A 23,457-nucleotide genomic window follows, 5' to 3' on the forward strand; every position below is an offset into this window, starting at 1 on the left:
AAAATGTGAATTATTGTGAGTACAATTATTGTACAAGACTGTAAACTGCAGTTTTGTACAATTTCATTTGAATGATGTTGCAAAAGCCCTGTTATTCGAATGTTTCATTCTATTCAATTCATTTGGATCAGTTGTGAGTCAACTCGACAGATTAGAAAGTCTGCAAAGTCACAGTAGCAGGACAGTCTGGCTGTATTTTTACCTCTGATACGGATGGGCTGCTGTCTGTTGCCGATCCTCATTCTCACATGTCGTCCTATATAGTGTAGGCACATAGGCCTATGCTACCAGCCGGCCCAGTTATTCAGAAAAGCTTAACACGCTTGACTCCTTTCCAATCGGAGTGGTTGTTCCTTGACCTAGAACCTAAAGCTTAAATATCGCCGAAATATTTGTCGTTTAACTTTTGATATGTATTACCTTATGTGTGCAATAAAAGGCTACTTCAAAGGTCTCCTGTAGGCTACCTGCACACATTCGAAAGAGATATCGAAAAGAGATATCCGTCACACAAAAAAAAACGAAGCCTTCAATGACATTCGGAGATTGTCAAGCCAATCCTTCGACAAGGAGTAGGAATGGATGTTTTTTCTGTTTGTTGAGATAGACAGTCTATTTGATTGGGGGTGTTGAAAACGTAAACCATGATGAAGCGCTCAAAATCATCGGTATGTAGTTATGCCTGGACTATTGGTTAGGTGTAGTGCTTTGGCACAGATACCTTTTGGTGGAAAATTGTTGCATATATTTTATATAAATTATAAATATAGCATAAAAATGTTTAAAATCTGATTTCCCCCTTGCTGATCATTGTCTAAAAGGTGGCTCTGGTCTTAGTGTAATGACACAAGCAGGGAGAGTTAGCTCGGCTAATCCTCAACCTTCTGTTCCATAGCTCTGCTTGGACTGCCACAAAAGCATGCTGAAGTTGTCAAATCGATATCCATGTTTATATACACAGGGTTGATCCAGTTAATGTTATTTGTGGTGGTAATCAAGGGGAGGGTCATGTGAAAATATTTTGGGGAGGGGGGTGCATTTTATTGAAGCCTGGGTGTTGTAGTAATGGGGGTAGGATGGGATACCCATATACTACATGAAAGATGGTAGCGTAGCTTTAATACAGTAGGCTATGTACAGAGTGGCACCATTCATTGTCTCCCTCCCTCCCTTTCATCTATCCCTCTGGGTCAATGAATGACCATGGAGGGGGGTTGAGGACACACCTCCTTCCCCCAAGGGAGGCTTTCTAGGACATTTCCCCCAAACATACATGCATGGTGGCCCCATTTAGCCTAGATTTACAAAAGGTCTTCATTCGTCCGCCTATATCCAGGACGATGAGGGCAGTGCTAATCTAGAGTCTCTCTAGGTTACTGTAGTCTACAATGGCGCTAGCTAGCTAGCATAGGATAGTGTATCTACAGCATGTGTAGCGTAACATCTAAAACATGTGCTGGGTGACAAAAAGCTCTTGTTCTGTCGGTGCGCCGAGAGATCACAGCAGCGTGAGCAGTTAATTGAATCGCATGGCGGAGCCCTCCGCGAGATTATTATTAACAAGAACCTGCCAGTCATACAGCGACACCCTAAAGGAGAGAAAGATGGAAGATAAAAGAGGTGAGGAGAGTTGAAAAAGATGAGAGGAGAGAAACAGGAGGGGAGGGGGTGGCGGAGGCGACAACTCGTCGATACCTAGCTCTTCAACCGCCCACAGAGAGCAGGTCATCTTATTGAGCGAGCATGCCACGGTGCACGCAAAATGGTGTGGCATTGCTTCCATCAACCTGGGTTGCTATGCTACATCTGCAATAGCAACAGCACTCAGTGAACCCTCTGATTCATTTTGGTTTCCCATGTTTAAAATGAAAGCTAAAATCACACACACAAGGCTATTATGTGAAGACAAGAGGCGGGACTTTGAATATGCATGGAAAGGGATGTCGCCCTCCACGTGTGTTAATAAATGAACTGCAACGTGAAATGGGAAGACGTGTCAAAAGTTTGGAATTCTGGACGACCGTCAGACGTACACAGTACTGTGGGCATGCAGTTCACTTGAGAAGTATAAACACGAGGTGAAAACGTTTCACGCTAATACCTATGGCTCTGGGTACAATATTTGAACCTAAATATGCATATAATATTGTAAAGAAAAACACGGCATTGAGCATCAATAAGAAAAGCAGCACTAACCCACTAAAAAGGTCTGCACACTTAATATGAGCCCTTACTCAACAATGAGCAGAGTACACACAGTCTACAGCGTGTCCCTTCCAGAGGGCCGATAGAGACATCTCGTGCCAAAACGCTTATGCTGCACTGCAGAGTGACATCCTTCTCTACCGTTTCCACTGCTCTCTCCAGCCCATGTCACGAAGCAGAAAGGACTGCATTATCGCAGTGAAAAAGGATCCCCTTCAAGTCCCCTATGCCACTGAACAAGAGCCAGTGATCGGAGTGTGTGTGTGTGTGTGGGGAGTGTTGGGGGGGGGGGCGACACTGGGGAATGTGCACCTGCAATGTTTCTCACTTGACACAGTCAGTCTTTTGTGGGATCCCTCCATGTCACATTTATCTCCAGGGAAATCTTAGTGGTTTTCCACAGTTAAAATAACTGACAGAACCCCTAAAAGCCAGCTCTTAACTATTGACTACTCTCAGTTTGGACTATCTGGACATTCAAGAGACAACATAATACAGGTGCTATATCTATCAAGCTTCTCAGAGTAGTATCAAAATCAAATCAAATGTATTTATATAGCCCTTCGTACATCAGCTGATATCTCAAAGTGCTGTACAGAAACCCAGCCTAAAACCCCAAACAGCAAGATAGTAGTACTGATCTAGGTTCAGTTTAGCCTTTAGATCCTAAAGAATCCGTGTATTATTGACAAGAATAAAGACGGGCCAAGATTATTTTCTGGGGATGCAGTAAGAGGGAGGTTGTTTACACATCAAACACAGCACACACAAAAATAAAATAAAAAACGACTACAACTGACACCTTAAACTTCTTCAGGAACATCTCCAAAGTAAATACATAAATATGATGCCTTAACGAAAGATACCGGACGTCCGAGCACTTCATGTATTGTCGTCTCATCTTCCTTGACGTGTACTGTACTGTGACCAGGTGTGTGCAGTAAGAGGTGGGAGGTGAGGGTCGGTGGGGGAGGAGAGCATTCCTTCCTACTCCAACAAACATGCAGCCAACAGCCTTAAGATGGGCCCTGGGTGGACTTCGGGGAGGACAGTGGGACGTGACTTCACAGGGGGATCCATCAATGGCTAAGTTGACAATCTCTCCAGGGGCCTGACAACTCCGTATGGGATTGAGGGCAAGCTGTGACCTCAAAGACTGAGGGGACGGGGGTTATGGGGGAGTTTGTGATGTCGAGGAAGTGTGTGCCTTTCTTAGATCCCTTTCAAGGTTCCACTCGTCCATTCAAGAAGTACATATATCCTCAAATCGGCTTGACCCTGACATTGTTTCAAACAAAATGTGGAGGGAGAAGGGCCTCCTTTGAGAGAAAGCTGTGTATATCTTTGTCGCTATCCTCCCTCTCCCTTCTTTCCTCGGGCACAATTAATAAGGAAATAGAACGGCCGGGCCAACTTCCCAAAGGAGGCCGCAGCTTCTCTCTATAATACAGCCCTTCTTTTGTCAATGGGTTGTATTGAATTCCCTCCAAGGCTACTGTGCCACATTGAAGGCCATCTCCAGTATCCCTCCTTCCCTCTCTCCAGCTCTCATTCTCTTATCATCAAGGGTCTACAGGGGCTAATCTGTCTCACTCTAACATTTGATCCCAGTCTTCGGTCCCAATGCCGACTTTACAATACTTCATATATTGATTCACCCATTGCTTTCTACTAAGCTTAGAGTAGAGAGAGAGGAAAGAGAGGAGAGCGAGATGGAGGGAGGGGGGGGGTGAAAGAGGGTGAGATAGGGAGAAAGAGAGAGAGGTAGGGAGCGAGACGGAGAGATCGTATAAGCGTCTCACTTCGTAATTGGACCACCGTTCTTTTTCCCCCCCGCTTTGAACTTTAGTTTCAGGCAAATGTAATTATATACCTTGTATTCTCGGTTTTGAAGAAAAAAAAAGCTCAAATTCTCCCTCGGTGGTGAAGTGGTAAAGTGCCATGTAAAAATGAGAGAGCTGGGGAAAGCAGTTTGGATTGACTGATTGGTTGGCATTGTCCTCTGAGCTCCATTAGGAAGACATTATCATTGTCCTCTTCAGTGGACCAATTGCCCCCAGGTGGGATAATACAACCAGCTAACAATACCGGACTCAAATCAATGCTCACATATACTGTAGAACAATAGCAAGGATTTGATTAATGATATGCTAAATGTGGAATCTTAATGTACTGTGCCTTTTGTGGCTATTTAGCTGATATGGTCATATTATGCTGTTCGGTCGACACTTGGACGGAAAAAAGCACACCCTTAATTAAAACAAATAGGCCAAGGACAAATTGTGTCCTTGAGTTGATGTTCCTTCGTTCTCAGTGGACATAGGGGAACCTGTTCAGCAGGCCATCATAGCAGTTGTATCACGTTGGCGCTTAAGTGTCCCATGTCTCTAAACAACACCACAGACCAATCAATGATGATTGGCTAACATCAATATTGGATCCAGGAAGTAAAAATGCACCTCTGTACAAAAAAGAAAAGAAAAAGTTCCCAATCTACAGTAGCCTATGCTCTTATGAAACCAGATTCATCGAGATTCAAATGAAAAAGCCCATGCAAAGTGCACAAGGTCTAACCCCATATCCAATTTGCATGAGAAGTGCCTAACTGCAGATAATCCCCGTAATTAGGCAAGCATACTGTATGACCATCAGAGGTGGATATAAATTGTTGTTGCCGTGGTGACATATAGTCAGGAAAGGGGATAGAGGACAGCCTTGCCTTTTTTCCCCACCCACATCGTGCCTGTGTGTGAATATGGTGTGTGGCGCTGGAAGAGTTTACAGGGCCAATCATATAAAGCTTTGGGAGATTTGTGTAACTATGAGTGGTATGAATATCAGGCTTCTCCTGTTTGATCGTAACACCTACCGTATCCTATCCTAGCTTTTCCATTGCATACCAAATTAGCCAGATAAGTAAAGGGTTGTCAGTGTTTTATAGCTTCATGCTGTTGCTAGTATTGGCTTAAGCATCTGGCGTGGGGTTGATACACAGATCTATCTGCCGAGCTAAATACTTCATTATGCAAATTGATAAAGTGACACGCTCTCTCGTTCTCAATGCATAGTCTCTGCTTGGCGTATGTTTGTCCCCACCCACCTGCTCACTTGCCAATTTTCGCCCAACCCCTGGTGGTTTGGGCAGGAAACCCTGTAGAAGAGCATTTTTGCGCCTTGTGCTCGTTTGAAGGATCACTCTGTAATATTTATCTTCCCAGTCCGCCAGTCGCCACACATTACTCCACCTAATGTAAATCAACATCCTCCGCCACTTGACCCTGCTGTCAATATGCGTCCTCATTAAACACTATTCATTCCACCACAAGCCATTTTAAATGGCATCACCCGATGCTTACCGAATTATGCAGAGGGAGCCGCAATGGGAGGATTCCTAATTCATTTGGGGGGTTTAACCCTGCGAGCTCAAATGCCCGACATTGCTTAATGTTACCGTCATTTGTTTCACTCGGGTTCTGAGCTCTGACAGCACTTTGGCAATGGCGGAGGCACACGATGGACTCCACGAGAACATGAAAGCCCCTTTCTACTCAAGGATGAGTAGGAATCAGGTAATGGCTCCTACTCATCATTTAGGTATGGTAGACAAGAAAAAAAAACTCTCCTGAGCCTGATACCAAAATGCCAGGCAGTTAGAAAATGGCACCGGAGGGGATGGCTGGCGTTTTATGGGCTCCTAACCAACTGTGCTATTTTGTCTGTTTTTTCCCCCATTGTTTGTAACTTATTTTGTACATAATGTTGTTGCTACCATCTCTTATGACCGAAAAAATCTTCTGGATATCAGAACAGCGATTTACTCATCTTGAACTGGAAGAATATGTTTCTTTAATGAGTCCAACTCGAAGGACATTATGCTTCTCCGAGACCAGGCCCAAATCCTTGTCATTCGCACGAAGATGGATATACAGAGGGTGGAGTGCCTTGTGAGAATTTGTCGGCGAGTGGGTCACCCACTTCTACCTCCGTTCTATTGGCCAACGTGCAATCACTGGAAAATAAACTGGATGATCTCGGCTTGAGACTATCCTACCAACGGGACATTAAAAACTGTAATATCTTATGTTTCACCGTGTCGTGGCTGAACGACCACACAGATAATATGCAGTTGTCTGTGTTTTCTGTGCATCGGCAGGACAGAACAGCTACATCTGGTAAGACGAGGGGTGGTGTTGTGTGTATTTATCGATAACAGCTGGTGCGCGATGTCTAATATTAACAGTCTCGAGGTATTGCTCGCCTGAGGTAGAGTACCTCATAATAAAACTGTAGACCACACTATCTAACAAGAGAGTTTATCTATATTTTTCGTACCTATCTATTTACCACCACAAACTGATGCTGGCACTAAAACCACACTCAACAAGCTGTATAAGGCCATAAGCAAACAAGAACTCCTAGTGGCCGGGGACTTTAATGCAGGTAAATTTAAATCCATTTTACCTCATTTCTACCAGCTTGTGTAATCAGAGAAGAAGAAAAACTCTAGATAACCTTTACTCCACACACACAGAGAAGCATACAAAGCTCTTCCTCACCATCCATTTGGCAAATCTGACCATAATTCTATCCTCCTGATTCCTGCTTACACGCAGAAACTAAAGCAGGAAGTACCAGTGACTCGCTCAATACTGAAGTGGTCAGATGACGCGGATGCTATGCTACAGAACTGTTTTGCTAGCACAGACTGGAATATATTCCGGGATTCATCCAATGGCATTGAGGAGTATACTGCATCAGTCACTGGCTTCATCAATAAGTGCATCGACGAAGTCGTCCCCAAGTTGAACGTACGTACAGATCCCAACCAGAAGTCATGGATTACAGGCAACATCCACACTGAGCTAAAGACTAGAGTTTCCGCTTTCAAGAAGCCGCCCACTACTCCAGAAAACTATTACGAACTACAAAGGGGAAAAAAGCCGTGAGCAGCCCAGTGACACAATCGAACCAGATGAGCTAAATGCATGAGAATACCAGCTGTTCCGGACGACTGTGGATCACACTCACCGTAGCCGATGTGAGCAATACCTTTAGACAGGACAACATTCACAAGGCCAGGGGGCAAGACGGATTACCAAGACGTGTACTCAGAGCATGCGCGGACCAACTGGCAAGTGTCTTCACTGACATTTTCAACCTCTCGCTGATCGAGACTGTAATACCTACATCCTTCAAGTAGACCACCATAGTCCCTGTACCCAAGAACACCAAGGTAACCTGCCTAAATGGCTACCGCCCTGTAGCACTCACGTCGATAGCCATGAAGTGCTTTGAAAGGCTGGTGAGGGCTCACAACACCATCATCCCCGAAACCCTAGACCCACACCAACAGATCCACAGATGATGCAATTTCAATTGCACTCCACAATGCCCTTTCCCACCTGGACAAAAGGAACACCTATGGGAGAATGCTGTTCATTGACTACAGCTCAGTGTTCAACACCATAGTGCCCTCAAAGCTCATCAATGAGCTAAGGACCCTGGGACTAAACACCTCCCTCTGCAACTGGATCCTGGACTTCCTGACGGGCCACCCCCAGGTGGTAAGGATAGGCAACAACACATCTGTCTGTGATTCTCAACACGGGGGCCCATCAGGGGTGCATGCTTAATCCCCTCCTGTACTCCCCGTTCACCCACAACTGCTTGGCCATGCACAAATCTAATAGCATCATTAGGTTTGCTGATGACAACAATGGTAGGCCTGATCACCGACAACGATGAGACAGCCTATAGGGAGGAGATCAGAGACCTGGCAGTGTGGTGCCAGAACAACAACCTCTACCTTAATGTGAGGAAAAAAGGAGATGATCGTGGACTACAGGAAGAGGGGTGAACACACAAGCGGATCAAGAGTAGCAAGTTCCTTGTGGTCCACATCACCAACAAACTATCATGGTCCAAACACACCAAGACAGTCGTGAAGAGGGCACAACAACACCTTTTCTCCCTCAGGAGACTGAAAAGATTTGGCATGGGTCCCAAGATCCTCAAAAAAAGTCTACAGGTGCACCGTCGGAGCATTCCTGACCCGTTGCATCACCACCTGGTATGGCAACTGCTCAGCATCCAACTAAGGCACTACAGAGGGTAGTATGAATGGCCCAGTACATCACTGGGGCCAAGTTTCCTGTCATCCAGGACCTATTTACTAGGCGGTCAGAGGAAGGACCAAAATTGTCAAAGACTCCAGTCACCCAAGTCAGACTGTTCTCTCTGCAATCGCACGGCAAGCGGTACCGGCGACTCCATAACAGCTTCTACCCTCAAGCCACAAGAATGCTGAATATCTAATCAAATGGCCACCCAGACAATTTACATTGACACCCACCCACTAATGTTTTAACACTGCTGCTACTCGCTGTTTATTATCTATGTATAGTCTCTTTACCCCTACCTACATGAACAAATTACCTCGACTAACCTGTACCCCAACACATTGACTCGGTATCGGTACCCCCTGTATATTTCATTTAAGACATTTAAGTCATTTAGCAGACGCTCTTATCCAGAGCGACTTACAAATTGGTGCATTCACCTTATGACATCCAGTGGAGCAGCCACTTTACAATAGTGCATCTAAATCTTTTAAGGGGGGGGGGGGGGGGGGGGAGAAGGATTACTTTATCCTATCCTAGGTATTCCTTAAAGAGGTGGGGTTTCAGGTGTCTCCGGAAGGTGGTGATTGACTCCGCTGTCCTGGCGTCGTGAGGGAGTTTGTTCCACCATTGGGGGGCCAGAGCAGCGAACAGTTTTGACTGGGCTGAGCGGGAACTGTACTTCCTCAGTGGTAGGGAGGCGAGCAGGCCAGAGGTGGATGAACGCAGTGCCCTTGTTTGGGTGTAGGGCCTGATCAGAGCCTGGAGGTACTGAGGTGCCGTTCCCCTCACAGCTCCGTAGGCAAGCACCATGGTCTTGTAGCGGATGCGAGCTTCAACTGGAAGCCAGTGGAGAGAGCGGAGGAGTGGGGTGACGTGAGAGAACTTGGGAAGGTTGAACACCAGACGGGCTGCGGCGTTCTGGATGAGTTGTAGGGGTTTAATGGCACAGGCAGGGAGCCCAGCCAACAGCGAGTTGCAGTAATCCAGACAGGAGATGACAAGTGCCTGGATTAGGACCTGCGCCGCTTCCTGTGTGAGGCAGGGTCGTACTCTGCGGATGTTGTAGAGCATGAACCTACAGGAACGGGCCACCGCCTTGATGTTAGTTGAGAACGACAGGGTGTTGTCCAGGATCACGCCAAGGTTCTTAGCGCTCTGGGAGGAGGACACAGTGGAGTTGTCAACCGTGATGGCGAGATCATGGAACGGGCAGTCCTTCCCCGGGAGGAAGAGCAGCTCCGTCTTGCCGAGGTTCAGCTTGAGGTGGTGATCCGTCATCCACACTGATATGTCTGCCAGACATGCAGAGATGCGATTCGCCACCTGGTCATCAGAAGGGGGAAAGGAGAAGATTAATTGTGTGTCGTCTGCATAGCAATGATAGGAGAGACCATGTGAGGTTATGACAGAGCCAAGTGACTTGGTGTATAGCGAGAATAGGAGAGGGCCTAGAACAGAGCCCTGGGGGACACCAGTGGTGAGAGCACGTGGTGAGGAGACGGATTCTCGCCACGCCACCTGGTAGGAGCGACCTGTCAGGTAGGATGCAATCCAGCGTGGGCCGCGCCGGAGATGCCCAACTCGGAGAGGGTGGAGAGGAGGATCTGATGGTTCACAGTATCGAAGGCAGCCGATAGGTCTAGAAGGATGAGAGCAGAGGAGAGAGAGTTAGCTTTAGCAGTGCGGAGCGCCTCCGTGATACAGAGAAGAGCAGTCTCAGTTGAATGACTAGTCTTTGAAACCTGACTGATTTGGATCAAGAAGGTCATTCTGAGAGAGATAGCGGGAGAGCTGGCCAAGGACGGCACGTTCAAGGGTTTTGGAGAGAAAAGAAAGAAGGGATACTGGTCTGTAGTTGTTGACATCGGAGGGATCGAGTGTAGGTTTTTTCAGAAGGGTGCAACTCTCGCTCTCTTGAAGACGGAAGGGACGTAGCCAGCGGTCAGGGATGAGTTGATGAGCGAGGTGAGGTAAGGGAGAAGGTCTCCGGAAATGGTCTGGAGAAGAGAGGGGATAGGGTCAAGCGGGCAGGTTGTTGGGCGGCCGGCCGTCACAAGACGCGAGATTTCATCTGGAGAGAGAGGGAGAAAGAGGTCAGAGCACAGGGTAGGGCAGTGTGAGCAGAACCAGCGGTGTCGTTTGACTTAGCAAACGAGGATCGGATGTCGTCGACCTTCTTTTCAAAATGGTTGACGAAGTCATCTGCAGAGAGGGAGGAGGGGGAGGGGGATTCAGGAGGGAGGAGAAGGTGGCAAAGAGCTTCCTAGGGTTAGAGGCAGATGCTTGGAATTTAGAGTGGTAGAAAGTGGCTTTAGCAGCAGCGACAGAAGAGGAAAATGTAGAGAGGAGGGAGTGAAAGGATGCCAGGTCCGCAGGGAGGCGAGTTTTCCTCCATTTCCGCTCGGCTGCCCGGAGCCCTGTTCTGTGAGCTCGCAATGAGTCGTCGAGCCACGGAGCGGGAGGGAGGACCGAGCCGGCCTGGAGGATAGGGGACATAGAGAGTCAAAGGATGCAGAAAGGGAGGAGAGGAGGGTTGAGGAGGCAGAATCAGGAGATAGGTTGGAGAAGGTTTGAGCAGAGGGAAGAGATGATAGGATGGAAGAGGAGAGAGTAGCGGGGAGAGAGAGCGAAGGTTGGGACGGCGCGATACCATCCGAGTAGGGGCAGTGTGGGACGTGTTGGATGAGAGCGAGAGGGAAAAGGATACAAGGTAGTGGTCGGAGACTTGGAGGGGAGTTGCAATGAGGTTAGTGGAAGAACAGCATCTAGTAAAGATGAGGTCGAGCGTATTGCCTGCCTTGTGAGTAGGGGGAAGGTGAGAGGGAGAGGTCAAAAGAGGAGAGGAGTGGAAAGAAGGAGGCAGAGAGGAATGAGTCAAAGGTAGACGTGGGGAGGTTAAAGTCGCCCAGAACTGTGAGAGGTGAGCCGTCCTCAGGAAAGGAGCTTATCAAGGCATCAAGCTCATTGATGAACTCTCCGAGGGAACATGGAGGGCGATAAATGATAAGGATGTTAAGCTTGAAAGGGCTGGTAACTGTGACAGCATGGAATTCAAAGGAGGCGATAGACAGATGGGTAAGGGGAGAAAGAGAGAATGACCACTTGGGAGAGATGAGGATCCCGGTGCCACCACCCCGCTGACCAGAAGCTCTCGGGGTGTGCGAGAACACGTGGGCGGACGAAGAGAGAGCAGTAGGAGTAGCAGTGTTATCTGTGGTGATCCATGTTTCCGTCAGTGCCAAGAAGTCGAAGGACTGGAGGGAGGCATAGGCTGAGATGAACTCTGCCTTGTTGGCCGCAGATCGGCAGTTCCAGAGGCTACCGGAGACCTGGAACTCCACGTGGGTCGTGCGCGCTGGGACCACCAGATTAGGGTGGCCGCGGCCACGCGGTGTGGAGCGTTTGTATGGTCTGTGCAGAGAGGAGAGAACAGGGATAGACAGACACATAGTGGAGTATAGTGGAGTATATAGCCTCTATTTGATTTTTTACTTTCAAATATTTTTTGAACTATTACTTGAACTGCATTGTTTGTTACGGGTTTGAAAGTAAGCATTTCGGCGCATGTGACAAATAAAATTTGATTTGATATATTGGCGGAATTACAACATTTTGAAAATGTAATTAGAATACAGTACAAAGAGACCAGGATCATGCATATTTAGTTTATCCAAAAACAAATAATTATTTGGAAAATGAGACACCTATGAGTTGACAATAGGTGAAAGGAACCAGAAAGACTGACACAGCAAAGGAACATTGCATTCAGTCAACAGAGATATGGATTAAGCTGGTATCAAATTGACAACTGTTTTGTCAACCTGAAGGAAGCTCTGGTGTACTGAGACACAAATGTGACCATCCGTGCAATTTCAAAATAATAATAATTCAAAAATAATGGTTATAGTAAAGTGTTGAGAGCAATACACCAAGTTATTTGGCCCATGAATACCAATGTGCCGGAACTGTAGGTTATATCCTATTCATTGTGTAAAAAACACAATCAGGTAAAAGTCTTGAAAGTCACTTACAGAAACCCCAAAGGAGTCCAAGTATTTCCTTAAAACATGCAGCGTTTCACTCTTGCTCTTAGCACTTACATACCAATTATAGTCAAAGTAAAGTTCACTTCCAACTTTAAATCTAATGACCTTCAATTCTCTTTGGCTTAAGATGCTGGCGCTATCTTTGTTCTTTTTGTTGACATTCGCATCACGTTCTCGGGGATACAAGAAAAGGGAGAACTAAAAACAACTACTAGTGTGAACTCGTACAATTCAGATACCAATAGAGGTTCTACACCGACAGTAAGCCCACTCGCTCAGAGCAGACCTATTACATTACACGCTTCACAAACGCTTCATATTCACAACAAAACCGAACATACCCGAGTAGGCTTTGTTGAAGTTTCCCATTTCAAATATGAGTGCGGAAAGTAATTTGTTTAATTAATTAGGCAAACGCAGGGATGCCCTGGTGTACAGCACTGAATGCCCTGGCAAAAGGAGATTAATTAAGGGATGTCTGGCTTGGACACGTTGAAATTGACACAAAACTATTTTTGATGGGGTTTGTATGGATCCAATGGGATCGGATTAGCATTATCATATTTCTGATGGATAGCCGTGGCCGGGGATGCTGGGATATCCTCAGGTGACATCTCACTTCGGCTGCAGGGAGCGTTCCGAATTACCATACAATATGCAGATGGTGAGAGTTGTAAATACCGTGTAGATGGAACTGTGTGAGTGAGTCAGATAGTGTGTGTACCATGAATAGGCCTACAGTGTATAAGATGTGTGTGGGTGTATGTCTGTAGAAAGCCTCGGGCATAACTGCCAGGATGGTCAATTACCTTCTATAGCTCCCAGCTGAACAATATTCTCACACACACACACACGCGGCAGCTGTGAGCAGGGGAGGCAGAGGTTGCGTCCCAAATGGCAGAGCTCTGGTCAAAAGTATTGCATTAGATAAGGAATAGGGTGCCATTTGGGGAAGCAGATCGTATGTGGGTGTGATTGGAGCATATTTTTGGGCTAGGTCGGAACACGCTGGGAGTGTGTGTGTGTGTGTGTCTGTGGGGGGGGCAACAGGGGACCATAACTGGATTACCATCCCAAAGTAGGGCAGTGCCCCCCAGAGTACCCATCTCCATCACCCCCCTGGGGTAGGAAGAGAGACTGTGGAGAGAAAAGAAACCCCTACGTGAGCATTAAAACCAGCCCCTAAATAGAAGCATTCCAAAACATCTGGGACTAGTCTGCTGACAGCATCTAGTAATGCATGATCTTTTCCCCACCACAAAGAATAAACACTAAGCCAATTCAAGGATAACAAAAGAATACAATTCTCCTACCTTGGCCTTGATAAAAATACCGGGGAGTTATACTTCATGTATCTGTATCTCTATTTTCCATTGTGGAGAGAGAATTATGGCATCACAGCAGTCACAGCGTTTAATATGCAACCTATTGTCCAACACAGTTTATCTTCCGGGCTCTTTTGTCAGGTCGGCAGTAAATTAACGGCTTCATAATGCCTCTATTCCCTTCGGATCAATAGAGCAATACACAGACAGGTGCCTGACACGTCGAAGTCACGTGACTCCACTCCCAATGAACATTTTTGCAAAACAAACTATGCTGGAGAGCTAGTTTTGATTAGCGTGCCGCTAAAAGCGAGCTGCAGCCCAGCCCAAAGATAAGGCACCAAAGCAATTCAATTTGCTTTGAATCTCCCGTTAATGGTTTCACCGTAGCAAATTAGCATGTTTATGGACCATGGCATAATGCCTCCCCCCGTTCCCAAACCCTAGTTTAAGCTGAATTTAAATTACTTAATTTACTTTCCACTGAAACAATTGTCAGAAGCCAAAAGGAAAACGGTCAAATCTGAGGTGATTGCAATTTGTTCAGAGGGATTAAAAAAATGCCTGCGAAGTGATCTCAATAATGAGGAGACCAGTGTATTGGTCATTTCTTTCTTTCGCACACATTTGACTATCTTTCCTACACGCACTATGCAAAGGCTTTGATAAATGACTCCTAGAAAGACATTTCCATTTCTATTGTCCAGAGAGTGAGAAAAACAGTGAGATAAAGTCAGACAGACTAAAAGATACATAGAAACAGGTAGAGGGACAGAAAAAGAGAGATGAGGTAAAAGAGGTCAAAGAGAAAGAGAGATAAAGAGAGAGAGGTAAAAGAGAAAGAGAGAGAGAGAAAGAGAGGTAAAAGAGAGAAAGAGAGAGGTAAAAGAGAGAAAGAGAGGTAAAAGAGAGAGGTTAAAGAGAGAGTTTAAAGAGAGAGCTTAAAGAGAGGTAAAGAGAGGTAAAGAGAGAGGTTAAAGAGAGAGGTAAAAGAGAGAGGTAAAAGAGAGAGGTAAAAAGAGATGGAAAGAAAGCCAGAGACAGAGGGATACATCGGGATCAGAGGAGAGAGGGAAGAAAGAGACATCGGAAAAGCATGAAACTTTGGAAAAATGTTTAGCAAATATAAATAGTGAGACGAAAAATGTTTAGCAAATATAAATAGTGAGACGAAAAATGTTTAGCAAATATAAATAGTGAGACAGACACTGAAACAAACAGTCACATGAAATGGGGCAACGGCGTCCCGGGCTTACCCAGAGCTGCTGGCGCAAACAGGCTGGCGAAGAGGAGCAGGCGTGCAGACCACATGGCCCCTCCGCCTGGCTGTCGATCCGCCCAATGGAGGGGTCAGGCCTTCCCTGGTGAGCCCAAAGCGAGCGCTCCGTCTGTTAGGTTCCTTCCGCTGAACTACAGTCCTGTTATGGTCCGGTTTTACGCTTCTCAAAGCCTATCCTGAAAAGAACATGCAAAAGAGAAAGAGAGAGAGCAATGTGTTTAAGTTATAGAAAGTACTAAATGAATAGTTTAATTCAAGTTGTGAATCTTATCTGGTGTACAAAGACAAAGTGTCAAGGAATATTCCCTACATGGCTATGTTTTGTGAAATAAGATGACCTTTTAGTTTGTACAGTAAAGACTCTAGCAAGCCTCAGGCTACGAGTCACGTATTCTTCCAACTGTCAGCCAATGAAAGGTAAAGGGGGATACCTAGTCAGTTGTACAACTGAATGCCTTCAACTGAAATGTGTCTTCAACATTTAACCCAACCCCTGAATCAGAGAGGTGCAGGGAGGCTGCCTTAATTGAGATACAGCTAGTTGCTTAACATGACAGTGTTAGGGGCTGCTCAACCGTACAACACTATAACAGATACTTTTGGATTGACTGCTGGTTAACCATGTTGTGTCAACCAGACCCAGTTACTCCCACAGAGAGTACAGTACTCTCTCACCAACAAAAATGATTCCAGTCAGTGTCTGAGTGGATTTCTGGACATCCGATGATAATTGCAACCAGAAAAGTGTGTGACATATTTTTCCTTTCCTGTGGGTGTGAGCAGTATCTTCACAGTTTGAGATTTGTCAGCGGCAGAGAATGTGTAGTACAGTGCGTCACGCAATGGCCATTGTGGTCTAGCTGCCTTTTCCCATCAACAGAAAACAAAATGGCCTCCCAACTGTATTGAGCAGCATGGAGTCGTAGTGACCATTTGACCTGTGGTAAGTGCACAGGAGTGCAGTCACTTGTGACACTGGCGGATGACATCAGGATGAAGCTCTTGCCTGTTAGCATACAACGGGTTGGTCATGAACAGGAAATACTGTGTGTTGATTAGGACTTGTCAAACAAAGGTAGCATGTCAATTGTGACAAATTAGTGAATATCATACGCATATCCTCTGCTATTCACCATTTGATGATGTATAGTTTGATAGGATTCAGAATAATATCAGGATCAAAGGCTTCATTAAAAATATCAAGGTTAAAACAGATTTAGTGAATATTAAATGATGTATTATCATTTATTCTACTGTAAAAATATAAAATATAATATAATACCAAATTATAATCTAGGTCTATTTAATCCAAAGAGGACAGACAATGTTTATACCTTCTAAAATCGTATTATTGTTGCAGATTAGGCCGTTATGCTGCTCTTAATCTCAATTTTTTTCAAATGTCTGAAACCATGTCGGTTTCCAAAGACACAATTGGCACGACTGACTTCTAAAGGTGAAATCATAGTTTAGAGAGCAGAACACACAACCAGGCAAACCAGAATGGCTTTACTCCGTACTTCCATCTTTCCTGTACTCAATCTCAATTCCCATCCATGCTATCTCCTTTGGTTGCACTCTCCATCTCTCTCTCTCTCTTGATAATCTGCATTCCTCTGTTGCATGACATTTTCAGATCAAATGTAGCAGGAACTCAATCTCTCCCAAAATCCAAACTAGATGAAGAATAATCCGATTTCGGGGACAGCTATTGGAGTTAAAAAACGGAGAGGGGTGCAACCCATCAAGAGTGACCCATTCCATACAAAGGGATTTTGTAGAGTGCATTCATTAAGGGTTTTAGGTCATTGTACTGTAGTTATCAGTAGTTGTATGCCCTAGTCACAGGGGTGGGCAACTCCAGTCCTCGGGGGCCTGATTGCTGATTAATCAAATGTAATTCTAAACTGAAGATCATGATTAGGTGATTATTGGAGTCCGGTGTGTTAGCTGGGTCTTAACTGTGACACCAATCAGGCCCCCGAGGACTGGAATTGCCCACCCCTGTGACTAGGGCATACAACTACTGATAACTACAGTACAATGACCTAAAACCCTATATTAATGCACTCTACAAAATCCCTTTGTATGGAATGGGTCACTCTTGATGGTTTGCACCCCTCTCCGTTTTTTAACTCCAATAGCTGTCCCACATTAAAACTCCCTGAAAAACACATTGAACTCCCCATAAAATAATGCAACTATCTTGAATCTATGACCGTAAAAAAATGCCTAAATAAAAAGTTGGTGTTCTGTCTGTGGCTATACCTCCTACTTTGTATCTTACTTTGTTTAACATAGGTCAAACGTTTCTGGTAGCTTTCCACAAGTTTCCCACAGTGAGTTGGGTGAATGTTGGCCCATTCCTCCTGACAGAGCTGGTGTAACTGAGTCAGGTTTGTAGGCCTCCTTGTTCACACACGCTTTTTCAGTTCTGCCTCACATTTTCTATAGGATTGAGGTCAGGGCTTTGTGATGGCCACTCCAATACCTTGACTTTGTTGTCCAGAAGCCATTTTGCCTCAACTTTGGAAGTATGCTTGGGGTCAATGTCCATTTGGAAGACCCATTTGCGACCAAGCTTTAACTTCCTGACTGATGTCACAAAATTTTCCTACCTCATGATGCCATCCATTTTGTGAAGTTCACCAGTCCCTCCTGCAGCAAAGCACCCCCACAACATGATGCTGCCACCCCCATGCTTCACGGTTGGGATGATGTTCTTCGGCTTGCAAGCCCCCCCTTTTCCCTCCAAACATAACAATGGTCATTATGGCCAAACAGTTCTATTTTTGTTTCAACAGACCAGATTTCTCCAAAAAGTATGATCTTTGTCACCATGTGCAGTTGCAAAGCATAGTCTGGCTTTTTAATGGTGGTTTTGAAGCAGTGGCTTCTTCCTTGCTGAGCGGCCTTTCAGGATATGTCGATATAGGACTCGTTTTACTGTGGATATAGACACTTTTGTACCTGTTTCCTCCAGCATCTTCACAAGGTCCTTTTGCTGCTGTTCTAGGATTTATTTGCACTTTTCGCACCAAAGTACGTTCATCTCTAGGAGACAGAACGCATCTCCTTCCTGAGTGGTATGACAGCTGCGTGGTCCCATGGTGTTTATACTTGCATACTATTGTTTGTACAGATGAATAGGTACCTTCAGGCATTTGGAAATTGCTCCCAAGGATGAACCAGACTTGTGGAGGTCTACAATAATTTTTTCTGAGGTCTTGGCTGATTTCTTTTGATTTTCCCCATGATGTCAAGCAAAGGAGGCACTGAGTTTGAAGGTAGGCCTTGAAATACATCACCAGGTACACCTCCAACCTCCAACTCAAATGATGTCAATTAGCCTATCAGAAGCTTCTAAAGCCATGACATCATTTTCTGGAATTTTCCAAGCTGTTTAAAGGCAGTGTCAACTTACTGTATGTAACTTCCGACCCACTGGAATTGTTATTCAGGGAATTATAAGTGAAATAATCTGCCTGTAAACAATTCTTGGAAAATTACTTGTGTCATGCACAAAGTAGAAGTCCTAACCAACTTCAAAAACTACTATTTGTTAACAAAAAAATTGTTCAGACTTCAACTGTATGTACATGGGCTGTATTGAGGCTGTATTGAGGATAATGCAGAGCCTGTGCTGAACCCAAACAATGGTGGTCTAGTGAGGGTAACTGGTCTAGACCATAACTCATTAGTTTTGTAGACAGGGTTTAAGGCCTGTGCACGAGGTACTGTGGAATGGCATCCCATTATGAAGCAATACAGAGACCTTGCATATGAGTTAATCATTTTTCTTTTTCTACTGGGGGAGGTAAGAAAAATAAGATCTCAGGCAGGATACGATTGATACAGGAAATTTGAAGCCTGAAATGTCGGTCCCTGAACTGGGTGATGCACAGTGAAGAAAGTGTAATGTCAACATGCTACCAGGCAAGGGCCATGTTCATCATGCACCAAACGGAAGAAATCAGACAGAGAGGGACAACCTGTATTTGTCCAATAAGAAACATGCCATTTCATATACTTTGAACAGGACCTAACTAGTTGGAGACATTCCCCCAAAAAATTTAAAAAAAAAACAAGATGAAAAGAAAGATCGCTGGCAACATGAACAAAGATGAAGGGTTTGAGGGGACACCATCACGGATTCCTCAGTTGTCGTCTTCAGCAGTGTCTTCTTTATTTTGTTTTTTTATTTTACCGAAACTGTCAGAATAATACATGAGGCTAGTCACCAGAATGACAGGGGCTGCTGCTACTGACAAGGGACAATGAGAAATCAAGACAGCCAATCACCATGGACATAAGTGTCGCTTTCACTCTATATTGGTGTGTGTGTGTGTGTGTGTGTGTGTGTGTGTGTGTGTGTGTGTGTGTGTGGCAAAAAAAGAGTCTGAAAGTATTTCTCAATCTTCATATTCACATCTCACTATGAAAGGAATATGAAAGCAGCTACTAACACAAGTGTTACTTGGAATTAACTCATTACATTAAGCACATTACATGCTTTTAGAAGTCTTGTGATCACAATCATTAACATGCTCCCTCAAAAAAAGAAGTGTGAGCGTAAGTAGGAGAAGAAAGCCACTGAGGAACACATCTGAAAATACATATTGATGAGTAAGGGGCTGGACCGGGTTCAATCAACAAAAAGTACAAGACAGACTCTGTTGAAAACCTACACTAGGTTGCCAACTCCTTTTGTATTCAGAGGAGCCTTGTGATACTTTATAGTGGCAGGCTTTTGAAAGGTACTTGTTCAGTTTTAAGAGAACTCCCTTTAGACGAGGCTTCCAAACTCACTGCAATGATGCCGGTTAAATCCACTTCAATTAAACCACTTCATTACGGACTCAGTCTCAGACAGCAAACTTTTTCATCCGTGTTGTTTGCTGTTATTTTAGCATTCCGCCAGTGCCAAAGGGCCTAGATGGGTCCTGACGGCTTTAATTAACTGGTTTTCCACTGTCTATCTGGTTAAAACAACGGGGAAAATAAGGTGGATGAAGATAGGAGGAAGTGTGTGTGTGTGTGTGTGTGTGTGTGTGTCCCATGTTGACTAACAATGCACTCATTAAAAAGACTAGATGCAAAGACAGTGGAAACATATATAATATATGGGAGAAACAAAAAAGGTACTGTAAATCATTTGGCTGGCCAAATGAGCAAATGTTAAAAAAAAGGTCCCTGATTCAGTTCAGATGAGTTCTAGGGAACATGGAGCTACAAGGATGGCTTACCCTTCAGTTGTAATGGAAAGTATTGATCCACGCAAAAGCAATATCTAGTGTTCTCTTCACAAACCGTCATCCAGGTTCATCATCGAATACCTTTTGTCTTTGATTTTAGAATATATATATATATTTTTTTACAAATAAAACAGTGTTGGAAAGGTGATGTTTATGTATTGGTTAAAATAAACTACCTAGATGGTGCCATGCAAATGTTTCCTTGCTAAATAACAACTAGTAAGTACATTAGCTATCAGACTACTTGCTCAGCAATTCCATGAGTCCCTTAAAGGGGAAATCAGCAGTTTCTACGTACATTTTTAGACTTATAAATTCACAATATTTATCCATTGGTTCACACCTGCCTCTTTGCAAACGAATGGAATCATGAACAGTCTTTTTTTATGTCTCGCCTGCATCCCCCAGATTTGCCTTTTAGCAGCGCAAATTCCCCAGCCTCTAAAACGGCTCACTCCACTTTCTCACAGCACCCCTTTACCTCCCAGATTGGAAACATTTCTTGAGGTATTGTGTAGAAAGACGTGACTTCAAATGTAAAACTACTGAGCATTTAGAAATTCAGAGTATTGTTAGTTGGATATAGTCTAGGCCTATACAATAATGACCAGGACAACTTTCTAAGTAAGAGAACTTTAAACATTTAACATTTAAAGGTGTGGGGGGGGGGTTGATCTGAGGGCCTTCAAAAGGGGGGTTGCCCACACCAGTTGCCCATCCCTGTTCTTAGTCCACAACATATGTATTTTTGGGGTGTAGGTACCCTTTAATTAATGTGCCGCCTAGCAAGAGGCTGTTGTTTAGCTGTGTTTTTGTAGCGCACGTGAATAGAGTGAAAAAAATAAATAAAACACTGGATTGATTAAAATAATTATGATATCATTCTGCCAGGTCAGCATAGGTTACTTTGTATTTAAACATTTCATTGAGAAGATTTTTGGGAAAGTCTTTCCATCTACCAGAATACTGTTTTAATTAGCATCATCGCTAATGGCACACAAAGTGGTAGACACGTGCTCTGCACACGCACAGACGGGCATTCTCATTGCCTCTTCAGAAAGTTGCAGGAAATAAGAATCACTGATGCATTCTGTTCATGTCTTTATGATAAACTTTGGCAATTGAATACATTTTTTTTATACATTTAGTTGATTCCCTACTGGATTTCGACTCATCGTTAGCACTTACATTATATGAGACATGCAAATTCACAAGCATCAATCTGTCCACAACGCACAAACATTGTACTGGGAGGCGAGACAGACCGCAGGCTGCGTTACACTGTCATCCCTCCCTTTGTGACTGACAGGCACCTATCCTATCAATAGATCACTAGAATATGCATTTGGTTCATTCTGGCAGGAGATGGCTCGACGGACTAGCGAATTGAAACTTTTCAAATGAAAAGTAGACCTAGTTAATATGAAGTGGAAAAAGTAGCCGGCTGAAAATTAGTGTTCAACCGGCTGATTAGCTGACGCTAATGGAAAACACTGATTAATACAGATTCATAAGTAATATTCGAATAAATCATGTGAATGTGATAATACGATCATCTGTGTGCTCCATTGATGTTGTTTGTGCGGAGCTTGATTAGTAATGCCTAGGAATACAAATGTGAGCACTAATTGAGGAGTCAAAGTAAAGGTTTGACGATTTTATGCACTTCAGTAAGTGTGACTGAACAGTCGCTGATGCTTCAGTGTGAATAATTTCTTATATTTACCCCCTTTCAAGGGTATAACATTACAACTGTATAGCCAATAGCCTGTGTCTGCAGATCGAATGAGGTGAATGAACCTACAGCAGCCAAGGTGATAATGGCTGGGGTCATTTTTGAATATTTTTGCTGTTCTCCAAATCGCCTCTTATTTTTTTTTTTTAATTGTATATAAATGAGCTTCAACTCATTTCCCCCCCTTGCGGACCTCACTAAAAATCTAACACTGGTTACGGACCTGAAATCTAGCTAGCTGCTAACAAACTTGCTAGTTGACAAGCTTATCAGTATTTGAATTTCAGGGCCTTTAGTGTAAAAACACCTTCCGTTTACATGACAGTTATAACCTCTATGTTGAGATATTAAGAACAGTAGAGTTGACTGTTCGACAATTAGGCTTCCAAACACCTGCTGTCTTCGGTATCAAAACAGCATGAAAACACTGGTCTTTCTCAAGGGGCACGGCGGGAAAGCTAAATAAATAGCAGTCAAACACAAAACAACGTTATCCCCCACAATGCACCTGGCGGCTGTTTGTGTGTATGTGTGTGTGTGGTTAGATCAAAGTGTGCGTAGAGATGCCTTGCGTATATTCAGCTTCATAGATCCAACAGCAGGGGCCTCCAACCACCTCAGGCTCCAGCAGAGCTACCTGATGTGCAGGCTTGTTCCAGCCCAACACAAACACTCACCCCAGATGGAATAACAGGTGGATTATTTGGTGTGTTACAGTAGGGCTGAAACAAAAGCCTGCACTCACAGAAGCTGTGAAGCCTGTCCTACAGGATTCCTGACATGAAATAAATGATATAATCCAATGGCATGACTTTGTGATATCATCCCAAATACCATGATTATGCTTAGTGAACAGGTTGAGAACTCTCGCTGCATGTGTGATATAACATTGTGAGAGTGTCAATTTATTTCCCTGAACTGGTTAGAGAAGTCGCCAAGTCAAATAACTTCAGCATGCAAAGCAGTCAGTACGCTAGTCTGTGACCCTGCTCTTTCCATCGGATGATACTGCAATCAGTTGGCACTATGAAACTAGTATCACCATTCAATCTCTCGCTGCACTCCTTCTCACTCTGAATACGTTCCAGGATCCATCAGTAATCAGGTACGGCAAACCGTTTCACAAATTTGGATACGCGACCAACCGCTCGTTTGCATATCATGGGCTTGTAAAGCGTGATTGCCACAAGCTCCATGATTGAACACACATTTGTTCAGACAAAAATCCACGACTTGCATAATTCGAAAAAGTAATGTATTGCTTTGAATGCTAACGCTTCAAACCTCTCAAAACACACTTCGACAGCTATATTTTATAAATATAACTAATTTACTCCATGGGAGTGCAACTTTTTCAAGCTGCCAAGGTTTACTCGTCAACATGATTTGGGTTATCATATACAACACCTGTTTAGAGACGTGGGTAGCTAGGCCTATATGGGTATGAAAACGATTGGAGTAAATGTACTGTACGTCACCACCTATAATTA

At 44.3% G+C, this 23,457-nt stretch overlaps 1 protein-coding gene across 6 annotated transcripts in view; it reads right to left on the bottom strand.

Moving 5' to 3' along the window:
* Window positions 1-23,457, bottom strand: part of LOC115138076 (adhesion G protein-coupled receptor L3-like) — a 421,820-nt gene that overhangs the window by 276,779 nt on the left and 121,584 nt on the right. For all 6 annotated transcript variants that reach the window (XM_065025470.1, XM_029674495.2, XM_065025469.1 and 3 more), the window contains exon 3: window positions 14,955-15,153. In XM_065025470.1, coding sequence (XP_064881542.1) covers window positions 14,955-15,009 — 55 coding nt within the window. In that variant the 5' untranslated portion in view covers window positions 15,010-15,153. The remainder of the gene's footprint in view (window positions 1-14,954; window positions 15,154-23,457) is intronic.

Source organism: Oncorhynchus nerka, linkage group LG12, assembly GCF_034236695.1.
Source record: "Oncorhynchus nerka isolate Pitt River linkage group LG12, Oner_Uvic_2.0, whole genome shotgun sequence".
Lineage (NCBI taxonomy): Eukaryota > Metazoa > Chordata > Actinopteri > Salmoniformes > Salmonidae > Oncorhynchus > Oncorhynchus nerka.